At 35.7% G+C, this 16,677-nt stretch overlaps 2 protein-coding genes across 6 annotated transcripts in view; both read left to right on the plus strand.

The window, feature by feature from the left end:
- The window catches only part of bicd1a (bicaudal D homolog 1a), a 67,405-nt gene extending 51,847 nt beyond the window's left edge, over positions 1–15,558 (plus strand). For 2 of the 5 annotated variants that reach the window (XM_067390094.1, XM_067390095.1), the window contains 4 exons: positions 1,123–1,599; positions 4,135–5,244; positions 5,334–5,485; positions 6,990–7,818. In XM_067390094.1, the coding sequence (XP_067246195.1) occupies positions 1,123–1,599; positions 4,135–5,244; positions 5,334–5,485; positions 6,990–7,668 (2,418 nt within the window). In that variant the 3' untranslated portion in view covers positions 7,669–7,818. Of the gene's footprint in view, positions 1–1,122; positions 1,600–4,134; positions 5,245–5,333; positions 5,486–6,989; positions 7,819–11,137; positions 11,224–13,899 lie in introns of those variants that run through there. The other 3 variants (XM_067390096.1, XM_067390097.1, XM_067390098.1) reach the window with 3 other exon arrangements.
- A 481-nt stretch (positions 15,559–16,039) lies between these two features.
- Positions 16,040–16,677, plus strand: part of fgd4a (FYVE, RhoGEF and PH domain containing 4a) — a 57,761-nt gene continuing 57,123 nt past the window's right edge. Inside the window, exon 1 of the mRNA XM_067390100.1 lies at positions 16,040–16,366. Within this exon, the coding sequence (XP_067246201.1) occupies positions 16,255–16,366 (112 nt within the window). The 5' untranslated portion in view covers positions 16,040–16,254. The remainder of the gene's footprint in view (positions 16,367–16,677) is intronic.

Raw genomic sequence — 16,677 nt, forward strand, 5'->3', positions numbered from 1 at the left:
TATATCATTAATTACTCATCCTCATGTCGTTCCACACCCATAAGACCTTCGCTCATCTTCGGAACACAAATTAAGATATTTTTGATCAAATCCGATGGCTCAATGAGGTCTGCATTGCCAGCAATAACACTCCCTTTTTCAATGCCCAGAAAGCTACTAAAAACATTTTTAAAACAGTTCATGCGACAATAGTTGTTCAACCATAATATTATAAAGCAACGAGAATATTTTTTGTGCACCAAAAATAACAAAATAGTGACTTTATTCCACAATATCTAGTGAAGGGCAATTTCAAGACACTGCTTCATGAAGCTTTGAATCTTTACGAATTATTTGTTTCGAATCAAACTGCCAAAGTCACGTGAACTATTGAAGTTTCAAAACGCTTATGACGTAACCAAGCCTCATTTACTGAAATCATGTGATTTTGGTGCTCTGAATCACTGATTCGAAACAAATGATTTGTAAAGATTCAAAGCTTCATGAAGCAGTGTTCTGAAATCACTAGATATTGTGGAATAAAGTTGTTATTTTGTTGTTTTTGGAGCACAAAAAGTATTATTGTCGCTTTATAATATTAAGGTTGAAACACTGTAGTTAACTGTTTTAAAAATGTTTTAGGTGAACTAACCCTTTAAGGTATTGTGCGTATCTTTAAGATCATGCCATATGCCAAAGGACCTCAATTGGATAACATATTTTTGTTGCAGTTGCAGAATAATAGTAATAATAAATAAATAGATAAAAATGATACTATATATTTTATACTATAATATATAAAATAAATACTTTACTTACATTTCAGATAAATGTTTTCTATAATTATATATATATATATATATATACTAAACAGATTTTTATGTCTAAGTATATATAATATATAATATATTATGCATTATATAACAATCTGTTTTAACTATAAATATATATTTAAATGCTAAAAACATTTGGCATTTGTCTATTTTATTATATTCTTATGCATTTAATTCTGTGCTAAATAAGGTACTGAAGTCATTAAATTAGTCATTTAAAAATAAAACAAAACATTGTTGTTATTATTATTATTATTATTATATATTCCACAGTCTAGTGCCAACCTGTTCTCATTCTCTGTCAATACAGGTGGAATATGAAGGTCTAAAGCATGAAATCAAAGTACTTGAGGAAGAGACGGTGCTACTCAACAGCCAGCTGGAAGATGCTTTGCGTTTAAAAGATATTTCCGAAGGCCAGTTGGAGGAGGCATTGGATTCTCTGAAGAGTGAGAGAGAGCAAAAGAACAATCTCAGAAAGGAGCTGGCCCATCAGCTCAGCCTGACGGACAGCGTGTATGGAGCCACCACTCACCTGGCCATCTCGGCCGTGGAGGGTTTGAAGTTTGCAGAGGAGGCGGCAACCAACGGCACATCTGCATCCGGGTCCAGCCCCAACAATGAGGACAGTAACCGGTGTAATGAGTGCAATGGGCATGGACCAAAAGTGAATGGAGAATATCACCGACCTGGAGGCAGGAAGGGAGAGGTGTTGCACCCAGTCTCTGATCTCTTCAGCGAACTCAACCTGTCTGAGATACAGAAACTCAAGCAACAGCTCCTACAGGTTAGTCACATGACATTTTCCCCCAATTTTTAGTCCATCTGCTTTTGCTCAGATATTCATAGTCAGATAAATCAATGAAGGTTGGTTTGATGGAAAACTGTTATGTAGTGCATTAAGGGCAAGAAGAAGAGATTTTCATTAGATTTTTTTGCCATTTAATGCTACTTTATAAACAAACACAGATACCTTAAACTTTACACATTAACCATCGTGCATCCAGACAGTTTCAGTATACATCATTCCTTCTTTATTGGCACATTTTTATGCACTTGACACTTCTACATTTAGACATTTTTGTACTGACTGAAAAAATACCTTAGGTATTAAAGAGTTTAAGTGTAAATTTGAGTGAAGGAAAGTTGAATGCAGTAAATGCAATGGTCTATTTTGTGCTTCGAGAGGCTACTGTCAAGTTGATTACCATTATGAGTGAGTGCTTTGTGGCTGTCCCTGTAAAAGCGGGACACAGTACTGTATGTGTGTGTGCCATGGGCATATTCAGCAAGAGAGACAGCATGGGATAAGAATAGAAAATCTGCCAGTGCGGACACAGAAACATAGAGAGCATCAGCTGCTTAAAGGAGTAAATGCAATGGTACATGTCAAACAAAAGTATAATATTAGAAAAACATATACCACAAAATATAATTTATTAAAATGTATCATTTGAATTTTAAGATAAAATTAATAATTACATCTATTTGTAATGATCTGTTGAAAACACAATGGCCATTTGGTCATTTATGATAAAAAAAAAAAAGAAAAAAACAAGGTTACCACACCTAAAAATTCATCACATAGATCTAAACAGATCAATTTCATGAAAAGTATTATATAACATGTTTACATCTAAGTTTCTCCTCTGGGGAATGTGGCTGTAGTTTTCTCTAGCTATGTGGGATTGCCATCAAATACATAGCCAGAAGCCTGTTATTGCAGCCTCCTATTGCACAAAGTAGTTGCTACAGTTTTAATTCATATTTAGAGGCACATTTTACACATTTTATCACTGTTTGGTTATAATGAATTGTTTCCTCACCCCTCAAGCAACTGTAATTGCCTGGCATTTATCCAAACAAAAAATGTTTCCTCATCCACCCCTATATATTTTCCTTTGTTTTTCTTGGATCCTCTCCAGTAAGGAATCGATTGGGTTTCGCTATCTCAGCCTCAAGCGTTAGATGGCTGACGCTTCTGATACAATGAGTGATCAAAAAGCAATTAAGCAGCACTTGAGCTCAATGACAGGAATCACATGTCTGCATTTATGCTAAATTTGTGACAAGCAAGCTAACACACCTAACTATCACAACTGTCTGTAGAATGGAATTTTACAAGCCAACAGATAAAGTGAAATATTCAGTGTTTTTTCCCAATTTTTCTAGCAAATACTGTAGATAAAGCCTTTAAAAGTAGGCTCAAATGAAAAGCTCTTTTTAAAGGTAACATGTAATTCAATGATGGTGCACTTTTGTTGACATTTCTGTGATTAATGGGATTAGCCAGTCTTGAGAAAATATTGTTCATGTCTGACTTTCCAAAAGAAGCCTACACTTCTTTGAAATGTAACCCTAGTATTTATTTGCCAAGGAGTCAAAGTTTGGCTGGTTACTATATTACTTACCCACCTGCCGGTAGATGTTGTACATTATCTGGACCAAAAAATCATCTTTGTCCATTGGCGGCATTTGAAAAGTAGCTGTGTTCAGATGGAATAAGATATGAAGCATCATAAATATAAACTTTTCATTATAATATAGTATTATAGTCAGCTGAGCAGCTACTATTAAGAGCAAGACTGCTTTTTTTGCATTAATTTGTATACTAATTTAGTTTATACTTGAAACTTGTTATTGTGTACTGCAAATATTGTTGACATATTATAAATTGCTTGTGATGTTTGCTAATTGTAAGTTGCTTTGGATAAATATGACCTCATCCGTTTGGGGTCAGTAAGATTTTTTTTATACGTTTTTTAAAAAGGTCTCTTACGCTCACCAAGGCTGCAATTATTTGATCCAAAACACAGTAATATGAAATATTATTATTATTTAAAATAACTATTTTCTGTTTTAATATATTTTAAAATGTAATTTATTCCTGTGATGGCAAAGCTTCAGCATCATTACTCCAGTCTTCAGTGTCACATGATCCTTCAGAAATCATTCTAATATGCCGATTCGATGCTCAAGAAACATTTCTTATTATTATCAATGTTGAAAACATTTTTTTTTTTTTTTGTGTGGAAACTGATCAATTTTTTCAGGATAATTTGATGGGTAGAATGTTAAAAAGATCAGCATTTATTTCAAATAGAATTTATTTGAAATATCTTCTGTGACATTATAAATAACCTTCAATTACTGACACTTTTGATAGATTTGCTGCGTCCTTGCTGAATAAAAGTATTTAATTAATTAAAAAAATAATCTTACTGACCCCAAAATATGGAACAGTAACATAAAGCAATGGCAAAGCTAACAATAGTACCTTCTTGGTATTTGCTAACTAGCTGCATGTCTTCTTGTCTACTAGGTTGAGCGAGAGAAGGCGGTTCTGCTTACCAACCTGCAGGAATCCCAAACTCAACTGCAGCATACGCAGGGTGCTTTAACTGAGCAACACAGTCGCGTTCACCGTCTTACGGAGCGTGTCAACGCTATGAAGCGTCTCCACAGCGACAAGGAGTTTGACACGGAGGAGTCTGAAAAGGCGGACGGGCCCATAAATGGTTGCTGCGAGTACGAGACGGACATCAATGGAATAGAGCTTCTGGAGTGCAAATATAGAGTTGCCGTGACTGAGGTCATTGACTTGAAGGCGGAGCTTAAGGCGTTGAAGGAAAAATATAACCAGTCTGTGGAGAGCCAATCAGAAGAAAGCAACCACAGTGAAGGGAAGGTCCAGGCTCTCGAAGAGCAGGTGAAACGGTTGGAGAAGGCCTGCCGTGAGGGCCGCGAGCGGGTTAGCAGTCTGGAAGCAGAGCTCCGGTGCGCTTCAGGTATGGCTAACGAAAGTAACGGTATGCTGAACGCAGCTCAGGATGAGCTGGTTACATTTAGTGAAGAACTTGCTCAGCTCTACCACCATGTCTGCTTGTGCAACAATGAGACGCCCAACCGCGTCATGCTGGACTACTACCGCCAGAGCCGGGTCACACGTAGCGGCAGTCTCAAAGGCCCAGACGACCCAAGAGCCCTGCTTTCTCCACGTTTAGCTCGCCGTCTCGCAGCTGCTAACTCCTCAGACATGTCCAAGAGTCCTCAAGATTCTCCATCAAAGGAACCTCTAGGAGAAGGAACTAAAGGGGAAGGAGGAAGTCCCAACAGAACCCCCTTTGGTTCACCAATCAATGGTTCAACTCTCTCGCCCTCCCCAGTACCAGAGACAGGTGATCTCCGCAGGGAGCCCATGAACATCTATAACCTCAACGCCATCATCCGTGACCAGATCAAGCACCTGCAGAAAGCTGTAGACCGCTCGCTCCAGTTGTCCAGGCAGAGGGCTGCAGCACGAGAGTTGGCGCCCATCTTCGATAAGGATAAGGAGGCTTGCATGGAGGAGATCCTGAAACTCAAATCCCTCTTGAGCACCAAAAGAGAGCAGATCGCCACCTTGCGTCTTGTCCTAAAAGCCAACAAACAGGTACTGTTTATGTGTTTTTGCAACATATCCCAATATCTCCTGTTGTGTTTGGTCTCAAATAAAAGCATATACACATTTTTTATTTTTAGACTGCCGAGGTTGCCCTGGCGAACCTGAAGAGCAAATATGAAAATGAAAAGTCCATGGTGACAGAGACAATGATGAAGCTTAGAAATGAGCTGAAGGCCCTCAAAGAAGACGCAGCCACCTTTTCCTCACTGAGGGCAATGTTTGCCACAAGGTGCGTTTTCGGCCATCCAAATTGTAAATACTTCCTTTTTTACATACACATTCCTGACCCTATCATTCATGATTCTTCGAAATGTAACTACTTGCTCTACCTCTGAAACTACTTTATTTTTTATCTGAAATCACCTAGGTAGGAAATAATTTTAGCCAATGACTAAATAGCCATTTGTAAGCTGTTGGTACGAATGGGAATTTAGGCTCCGATTCCTCTTAACGATTCCAGTTTTTTAATGGTTCCATTAAGAGTTTATTATTACTTTTGTGGCATATATATTTGGGGGGAAAAATTTAATACTTTCCATTGCCAATGATGAGATATTGTTAATAACATATATATTTATTTATTTTTTTATTGACTTTTATTTATTTGACTTTTTTATTGACTAATTTCTTTATTCACTTAAATTAAATGCAATCCTGTAATTTGCTTTAAATATATATTAAACAAATGAAAGTGACAACATCTCTAATTCTTTCATATTTATAAAATACTACTGACAAAAAGTATAATATTTAATTTTAGCTACACAATGTCATACAAACAACCAGTCAGTAATCTATACCTGTATGTGTTTGACTCACTAAAAAGAATTAGTCATTAATTTTTTCAGGTTGAATATTCTGTTTCACTCTGAAATACATTACAGTTCAAAAATGCATTCCAAATGCATGTTTCAAGTTTCCTTAGAGTTAAGATTCATAATTTTTTGTATAGCAGTGGCTCTCAACTATTTTGACTTCATGGTCCCCCATGTGTATATATATATATGTATGTATATAAAATTCTCCTTAATTCTTATCCAGTATATATGTGTGTATATATGTGTATATCTATATATATATATGTATGTATGTATGTATATATATATATATATATATATATATATATATATATATGTATATGTGTATATATATATGTGTATATATATATATATATATATATATATATATATATATATATATATATATATATATATATATATATATATATATATATATATATATATATATATATATATATATATATATATATATATATATATATATATATATATATATATATATATATATATATATATATATATATAATGTATGTATGTATGTATGTATGTATGTATGTATATATATATATATATATATATATATATATATATGTATGTATGTATGTATATAAAATTCTCCTTAATTCTTATCCAGTAAATCACAAACAATTGGAAAATCATGGGAATTTGAATATTGTTGTGGACAATGGGGAACTATGGAATCACAAAGTAAATCTTGTTCTTTTTCTTCAGAAATGTTTTTGATGGGCTGTAATATATATAAAATAAGAAATAGCTAAAAGCTTGTTTTGTCTTCAATCAATAAATCATTTTCTAAACCCCCTAGTGGGCCCTAACCCCCTAGATTGAGAACCACTGTTGAACAGCATGTTCTGATGTTTTATGTTTGATCACTTTGAGTCATATTGAGGTTCTCTCTCCCTCTTTCTCTAGATGCGATGAGTACGTAACTCAACTGGATGAGATGCAGAGGCAGCTGGCTGCCGCAGAAGATGAAAAGAAGACTCTGAACTCCCTCCTGCGAATGGCCATTCAACAGAAACTGGCCCTCACGCAGCGTCTGGAGGACCTGGAGTTTGACCACGAGCAGTCGTCCTGTGGCCGTGGAGGGAAAGTGCCAAAAATTAAGAGCAGCCCTCAAAAAGTAAGTCATCGAACTGCACTCACTGCTCCCCCTAGTCCCACTGCATCAGTTTCGAAGCCTCCTTCCTGTCTATTCCAAAACAATATGGTTGCATCAGCTGGTAGCTCTCCTTCCCTGGATGTCCCTACTCCATCCTCCTCCTGGACCTCCTCAGCCCAGCCATTTTTCCTCGGCCAGTCGCAGTGGAACCTGGGCACTCAGACTTTAGTCTTAGACCCACAGACGTTAAGTATTGAGTTTTGTCATATTGTTCATAGTGGAGATTCTGGCCAATCTGATGCTCACGTTCCCAGGTCTGCTCCGACTTCCCCTTACCGTTCTCCTGTACTGGGCGCTCGGCAGCCGTCGCCACGTTCCGTGAGATCTCGCATGCGCTCCAGCGTGACTCAGTTCACACCTTCGGCGGCTTCAAGAAACTCTCTAGTCCAGCCTGGGATTTCCAGAATCCCTAGTACTGACCCTCAGTAGGTGACACAGTTTAAGGACAGACTGGTTTCCATCTTGACTGTTTGAGTCAACTCAGGGATATAATTTATACTATTTGAAATTTCAACAATAATTCATTCTGAACTGATTTATGTTTTGCTAACTCTAGATACATTTGGGTCACATCATGGCTTTGTGAGATGGTACTTAATAAAATAAAATAATAATGATGTATAAAAATAAGATTAAATCAAGGAAATTGTTTGATGTTTTTTTTTTTTTGCGGACTGGGCTTTTGCAAGCATTATTGCTGGAAACTGCATCAGTAATGTATTCGGATCATATTGGAAGAATTATTCCTTAAAGCGAAACAGGTATTGATTGGTGCATGTAGCCTATCTATTGGAATATCATCCCTGCATGTGTGCTTCCATTTCATGGCTTGGTGAAATGGGTGCTACATACTGTATGCCAAGCAGTTACTTTGTATGATGGAGTTTTCAGTTATTTTTGCATTAGCAAACAGCACATCTGATCTGACATAACTATAGCTCCATCCACTGGCGACAGTGTGCATTTAAGGATAGAACAGTTACCTTGGCCTTTATATCTATGTATCCTCGGTCCTAAAGCTTTGTTTCACAGTGATTTATACTGGAATCATGAGCAGTAGCCTTTAATCATATTAAACCTATTCTAAAGATAAATGTAAACTGCTTTGCCAGCTAACAAAAAATGCTCAGATGATCCCAAGGCACCCTGCTTGATAAAATGTGCCAGAGAGAGCTGTTCTATTCATGGACACAGCATATGGCAGTGCTGGATCTGCCATATGCAAATGCAGGGACGTGTTCTTACATATGCTGCCTGCTGCCTGGCTATTGCATTTCAATGAGCTGTGTAGTACAGAACCACATCAGATGTGTCATTCATTCATGAGTCATTCTATGGAACTGGTGCCTTTTGAAGTTTGAATTTAAGTTAATTTCTTAATGATTTTAAACATTCTTTCATGCTTATGAGTTTACGTTTTAAACAAATGTATTGTGCCAGCTCAAGCTAGTGTAAATGTATGAATTTGAATGTTTAATAATGGTTAATATGTTGATATGCTGTGGGTAACAGGGTTAAAGGTAACAGTTTTACCATTTTAATATGATATTTTTAAGCATTTTGCTTATAACCATGGAATTAAAATGTGCTTCTTAGATAATTTAAAGTTATTTCTTTATTATTAATATTATTATATATAATGTATTATTCTGTATTATTATTATTACTACATCATTATCGTCTTTTTTTATTTCTAATTGCTTTTATACAAGATAATGATAACAGTTTGGCATTTTAAGCCCCCTATTGACATACATAACAGAGCAAAAGATAAAGTAATAAAATGAGTAGGCAGATAACTTCCTGAAAGGATGATGTCATTATGATTACATTTATTTATTTATTTAAATGAATGAATAAATCAATGTAATCCTAATAATTCTCCATCCTTTCAGGAAATTAACACTTCTTGTCCACTCATTTACTCTTTATTACTCAACTAAAATCTCAAAATACATAGGAAGAGAAATGCTACTTTTTATTTACATACTGTACTTCTTCATCAAAATGTGAATATTTGCTAATATAGCAAGGAGAATAACAGAAAAGCATATTCGTGACAAAAGAAAAATAAAAACAAGTGATTGACAACAAATAATGGATGACAAATTTTACTAAGTCTTAAAGTATTTTTTTACACATATGTATATTAAGTACATATAATTGATAGTATAATATGTATATAATACAAAAAAGGCACTTGTTTTGTAGAATGAGCTTTATTTAAGGAGCTGTGGGCCAAAAAGCATTTGACAAGTGGAAGGTTCAGAACATCTGTGTTAGGAGGATTGCTCAATCAAGACTGACCGAGATACAGTTCATGCAGTTCTGATGGTAGACAGTGGTTAAATTTACATGTATAGACAAGCCTTTGGAAGTGAGGTGTTTTTTTCCTAGGAGTAATCAGAGATTTCAGGCCTAGTTTAGTTTTCTAGTATTGCTGAATCCTGTGCCTTGCTTAAAGATATGTGATGTGTATTGTGTTTGATGTGACTCAGTAGATAGTGTTTGTAAATCACAGAGTTCAACAGTGTAGTGTAATGGAAACCAGTCTGATCCGCTTCACCTGTGTCACCTTGACATAATATGACACATTTGACGTAATATCAAATAAATGTATTACATCCATGCTCTGGAGGCATAACACTTTTAAAAATAGATTATATTACAACAGTGACAATACCCAGTAACATAAAAACGCTTTTATTATTCCCGGTAATGATGCCCCTAAAAGAGCAGCGGACGTTTCCTATCTCTGCCTGCAGGTGTCAGTGTTTCTAAATTTCACAACCTTTGCCCATCACTGAATGTGTCAAATGCTGTTTTGCCCATGTCAATTCAAAACATATCCCATCCACAGAGCTGTAGTTTCCTTCTGGTCAAAACAAAATAAGTATATATATAATTAAATATAATATAAAAGAGATATAATTTTTTGCTGTATGGAGATGGTTATGTCATAATAACCCAGTACACCCTAGCAAATGCATAGCAACGTTTTCAAAAACACATAGCAATCCCCTGACAACCACACATAAAACGCTAGCATCATGACGATGAGTTTTGCACAAAAACAAAAAGTTTTTAAAAAATGCCCACATATTGCTCTAGATGAGTATGTGCTCTTAGCTAGACAGCATCAACTATAATGTTTTAAATCGTACTTTTTGTCTTGTTAAATGTGTAAACGTATGTGTGTATGTACGCTCTCATTAACAAAGCAGCAACACTGAATGTCATTTGCTCCTGACACATGCTGTTTAAAAGTTTGAAATCAGTAAGATTTTTAAGAAATTAGTACTTTTTATTTAGAAAAGATGCACTCAATTGATTGAAAATGACAGTAAGGAACTTTCTGTTCATCAAAAAATTCCGTTTCCACAAAAATATAATGCAGCACAGATGTTTTCAACATTGATAAAAGTTATAATTATTTCTTGAGCAGCAAATCGACATCATAAATTACATTTGAAAAAAAATTAAATATAAAATGGTTATTTTAATTTGTAATAATATTTCACAATGTTACTGTTTTTGCTGCATTTATTAATCAAATATACAGCTTTAGTGAGCATAAGGGACTTTTACTTTACAAAAATCTTACCGATCCCAAACTTTTTTTTAACAGAAGGTGATACCTCCTTGCTTTCCTTCTATCTTTGTACCTGTCATTCCTCATGAATGTATGCAGCTGGGTGTTGGTTATTACAACAGCTCATTCTACATGCTCTGCGTGTGATTCTGCATGAGATTATTAACACCTAGAATCACACCCATGTTTTTAGGCTATTGCAATCATTTCCAGCATATTCACTTCTCATCTCTGTGCCCATTTATGTCTGTGTTTGAGTCACTAACACTGACTGTCACACCTCTGTATATCTGTCTAATTTATCAGTCTCTCTTAGATTGTCAGCAGCCTGCTGCCTCAGTACCGCCATCCTCCCCACAACTGAGGCGCGGGAGGGCATCCACGGGCCACAGGTAACCCGCAATTTGGAGGAACTAGCTCTCAACTGCGTCCTTTCCCACTCTATTTCTCACAGAGAAAAATGTCACACCTGTAGTAGGGTCACAAGTATTGTTAACAGCACCTACCCACTCAGTCACACTTTTACAATGCAATTGATATATACACTACTGATTAAAAGTTTGGAATATTTACGATTTGTTTTTATGATCCTTCAGAAATCATGCTAATATGCTGATTTGGTGCTTAAAGGTGCAGTCCGTAACTTTTTTGGTTAAAAATGATCCGAAATCAATTTTTGAGCAAGAACATAACCAGCCAGTGTTCAAAACTATCACCTTACCTTAGCCCGATTCACAACGGTAAGCTTGTAATAATGTTTTATAAAATCTCTACTGGTGGGTTTCCGCGGGAAATTCGAGCATGCAGCTGTTCATCTTTGCGCCGTTACGCCACGTCTGTTTACAATGTTGGGGGGTAGTTAACTACATGTAGCGGCGCTACTATTTTTCAGTAGCTTGTCAGTAGTTCAACTACTTTTAAAACAGAGTAGCTTTTCCAGTAGTTAACTACATATTCCAGCAAGTAGCGCAACCAAAAGCTACAAGCTACATTCCGTTTTGCGTTCTGCGATGCATTGAAGCAGCACAGCGTCTTCAGATCACGAAATAAAATCGTGCATTAACGCCATCTATTGTTATATCACGCATCTTGCGGCTTTATCAGTTCAGCAGTTCATCAAAAAGAGACCTTCTGGTGATTATGTAAAGGACAGGAGTGGGTTCACACTGCACGTATCGATTAGTAAAGGTTGCCCTTAACTTATAAACAAATGATTAAAACTCTGTCTGTTTCGAAGACTTCAAGCACATACAGGTGAATAATAGCATTTTTAAATGGATTGTCCTGCTTTATTGTAGTCTATATCAAATGTATGCAAACTATTTTATTACAGTGGTGACCCGCCAAAGTCTAATCTGTCCCGCCAGTTTTATAATGAACATAAGATCACTAACGGGGTGTTTTGAGTCATTGCATTGGCAAAGTATCCGTGAGCTGAACAGAAAACAACAACATAGCTTAGTGCGTTGATCTAATAAAATCGGTTGCTCGGGTATAAGAATGTTCACACGAGAAGCACATGATTCGCATAGAGACATTTAAGATGTTAAGTCATTTTAAAAATAAGAATTTCAAAATTATTGATACAAAAATTCTACTATTTTTCTAGTCTGCATTTATGCTTATTTTTATTACTGCACATTTTTGTCCCGTGTTATGGTTATGGTAGCAATTTTGAGCGTGAATGCTGCATTTCTGTGTAGGCTAGAAATCACTTCTCAAACTGCAGAGTGCAATTGGTCGTCGGTCCTCTCGCATTAAAAGCAAAACTTATAATACATTCAGAATTTTAATATATATAAAGCGTGCAAAAAGAGTCAGTGTGAGATATAGGAGTATTGACATTTGAGTAGCCTATATACATTTGAGTATTGTATTTTTTGATATAGTTTACAAAATTATGCTTTGAAATCATATTTGTAGTGCATTGCATAATTGAAGTGCATTAAAAAAAAAAGTAGTTTCGATGTAGCTAACTACTTTTTGATAGTAACTTGTAGTGTAGCTAACTACTTTTTCAAAAGGGTAGCTTGACTGTAGTTTAACTACTTTAATTCATGAGTAGCTTGTAGCTTCCCCAACACTGGTTAACATTAACAATTTGAGAACAGTATAACAATAATAATAATTTGCACAGCTTGACGTGATCCGAGCTAAGCGATCGTTAGATTTAATCACCATTGGTAGTGCGATTTACTGTAATGCTTTTTTTCTCAGTTGGTGAGAACAAAAGTGGCAGACAGGTTGGTTACTTGTTCAGATGACATTTTGTGGTGAAAATTCTTATTTTGGTCATACTTCCAAGACGTAGAATCTGTAACAAAAAAAAAAAAAAAGTACAGTATCCACACAGCAAACATTAGATTCATCCATGCTAAGGAGCCATGCCGATGCACAACCCACATAAAAATGATAATTCCACAAATTACTGCAATAGCAGGTTTCAAACAGAGATGGCGACAAAGAGGCAAACTTACAGACTGCAGCTTTAACATTGATACCCATAATAAATGCACCAAATCAGCCTATTAGAATGATTTCTGAAGGATCATGTGACACTGAAGAATGAAGTAATGATGTGGAAATTTCAGCTTTGCCATCACAGGAATAAATTACATTTTAAAATATATTCAAATATAGATTAGTTATTTTAAATGTTAATAATATTTCACATAAATGCTGCCTTGTTGAGCATAAGTGACTTCTTTTACATTTAAACATCTTAATTATTCCAAACTTTTTACCACTCGGTAGTGTATGCAAACAAATATTCAGATGCCCTTTCATCACCCTCTCATCCCTGTGCTGTCAAATATAGACAACATGCCTTTCTTCCCAAACTACTTTGCCTGCTTAAAAGCTACTAGCTTTTGCATGTGTCCCTGTGCGTCTGTTAAAAGTGAGTTAATGTTCATGTCAGAGCTATTGAATTATTTACATGATTCTTTTTCCATAGCAATTCCTCCAGTTTAATAGGAAACAGGATATGGCGATCTCATTTTACACCAACTTATGGTCACTATTTCTCTTTTTTCTCCCTTCTGGCTGTGCCGTTTGTCTCTTGGTAGTCCTAATGTGTTGTTAGCTCTTCAAGAGGACCAGATATCTGTGGCCAACTCCAGACTTCCATGTGACCCCTTCAACTGTCTGGCCCATCATTCTCATCTTTTCGGCCCGTAGCCTCCTGTCAGTCAACTGTCAGTGGCCTTTCCTTACAGAGGCAAATGAAAGGGGCAAGGTACATCAATCAGTCATGACTTTCAGCCAATCAGATGCCCCTTCGCCATGTGTGATGCCCCCACCCTAATTTCTCACCCAGTCACTGAGATGCATTATTCAATGATGCTTATTGTGAAAGTGCTAATTATCATGCAGAGTGAGATGAGAGCAAACGGAAATTGATTGATGCACTTATTTATCTATTTATTATTTAATATATTTGTGTTTTTGTTTGTTTATTTTAAAACATTATGTGTGGTATGTCTGATTATTTGGATGGTTTTGGATATGGATACAGCTTTGCTTAAAAATACACTTTTAAACCACAAAAATAGAAGTATTAATTACATCAACCCAGAAGTACATTATGGTATGCAAGGCCATTTGAGTGCCATTATCAGTCTAAGCTAATATTAGACTTTCAAAATGCACAAAAAAAGTGTGACATAATAGAAAGAGGTTGAATATAGGTGATACTGGTTAAATGGGCTATTTTTCAACAAGTAGAAACATTTTCAATGTGATAGTTGAGTGACTTTTATTTTGACCTTCAAGCTCCTGAGGTGATGTTTTCGTTACAGTGATGATACAATTTTTGAGTTTTGCAAATCTAAGCTTCTTTAACGTAATTGCACTTGGAATTTGTTTCTTTGTCTTTTTTTAACAGTTTATTGCTCTGCATATGCATAAAATATATATTTTATACCTTAATTGTTTTTTTCTATTGCTGAAGGGATGTCAGATAAGTCTTTGAGGACTGAGTGGACATGTAGGCCTAGTTTAGTACCTGATGGGCAAAAATCATGTTTGAGGAAGTGGAGTTATAGCTTAAGTGGGGCTTGATCCCATATGAACATGAAGTGGGTTTATTACTCTCAGATCTGTTCCAAAAACAGCATATTTACTCTATCCCATATTCACTACAATTTCTCTTTACATATCTTCTCCTCTCTGTTTCATTTTCTCTTTACCTTATATAAAGCACAAACATATTTATCTATGCATTTTGAAAAAGGCACAGGCTCATTTGATATAATTTGGTCATTTTTCCTCCAGTCATTCACACCAGCAGGATTTGGAGAAATATCAGATGTCATTGTTTTTATACAGCAGTAAACCACAAAAACACATTTTCAGTCTCGTCGATTGACTGAAAGGTTATTAATGTGTCTAGATGAAGAATACAATCAGCAGCTTCTCAAAGTATAACTATCTCCATTGTGGAACTAGAACAAAGCTCAGTCTATGTAATGACATACAAAGAAGGATATAAGATAAATGGTCTCATTCACACTCTCTTTTAGCTCCCAGTTCTCAGTTTCTGTTCAGTCTAACCCATTCATTTGGTGTTTTAGACTATATTCATTTCTTTTTGAGCATTTCCAATAAGACAAGAGGAGTTTCAGTTTTATTAACTACACATTGTGGTAGATTTTCTGCCTCTGAAGTGAGATATAGTTAATAACACCCACAATGTCACATGGTGTGGACTGGTGAAAGCATGATCTTGCCGCAGGATATTTTTATGTGTGTAAAGTAATAAACCACATAAGTTTTTTTGTGAAATAAAATTTAAAAACATAACTGAGTCCTGTCCTGATTATATAAGACGTGTGTGTGAAAGGTTTTTTTCAGTCTAGAGGACTGAGCAAATAAACTCCTAATTTTTACATCTCGTATTGTAAAAATTATTTTGTTAAAATTTATCTTTAGTAATAAGTTTCCAGAAATTATGCTGTATTGTGAAAATAGAAGCACTTTTATTTTATTGCAAGTTAACTAAGTTTTCTTAACGCCTATAATTTCATTGGAAGCGGCGTTTAAGTAAACTGATTCAAAAGATTCGACTCACCGATGAATCAAAACCCCATAAATACATGTTTTGAGGTCGGGGAGTTAAAATAAACAGTTGGAGATCAGAGCACAGAGGAAATGACTGGACCAATCGTGTTATCAGCTGTTAAGAGGGCGGTGATATGGTCTGATGAAGTGACAATGATTTACTCAGTGCAGTGCACTACTGTGGTGAAAGAAGGAATCTGAGGAAAACACTAAACGAAGCTTTTCGCTTTACTTTTGCGTAACACTATATAGACCGTTTACTGTTGCAGACGCAAGACAAGGACTTCGCTGAAATGCTGTGTGGACGTGAAACGACCATTTTTTATGTAGAAAGGATTCAATTTTTAAAACAAGTCTTTTAAATGTTGGAACGAACTAACAAAAACATGAGTGAATTGAGGAGAAACGCTATCAGGAGGAAATCTAAGCCGAAGAAGACAGGAGGGTCGGCGGAGGAATGCCCGGAATCCTCAGGTGAGTGCAGCGGTCAGGTGTGACCGGATAGTCCGCTTATGGGCTTATTCTTCTCGTGTCAGACGTACAATACACTGGATACATTTGTTTCAGGGAAACCATAGTGTGATGTAGTTTTATTACTTTTCCTGCCCACTGTAAGCTTCTTATAAAACTTCTATCGATTGATACAGTGATTGACACGATATAGCCTACCCAGGTGAAAATACTATAGTGTTTACAACACTTTGTTAATGATTGCTACAGCATACTGTGGTATTAACTATAGTGAACTGATAAACTGTAATAAATACTGTTGTATACTTTAGTTT

Source organism: Chanodichthys erythropterus, chromosome 7, assembly GCF_024489055.1.
Source record: "Chanodichthys erythropterus isolate Z2021 chromosome 7, ASM2448905v1, whole genome shotgun sequence".
NCBI classification, from domain to species: Eukaryota; Metazoa; Chordata; class Actinopteri; order Cypriniformes; family Xenocyprididae; genus Chanodichthys; species Chanodichthys erythropterus.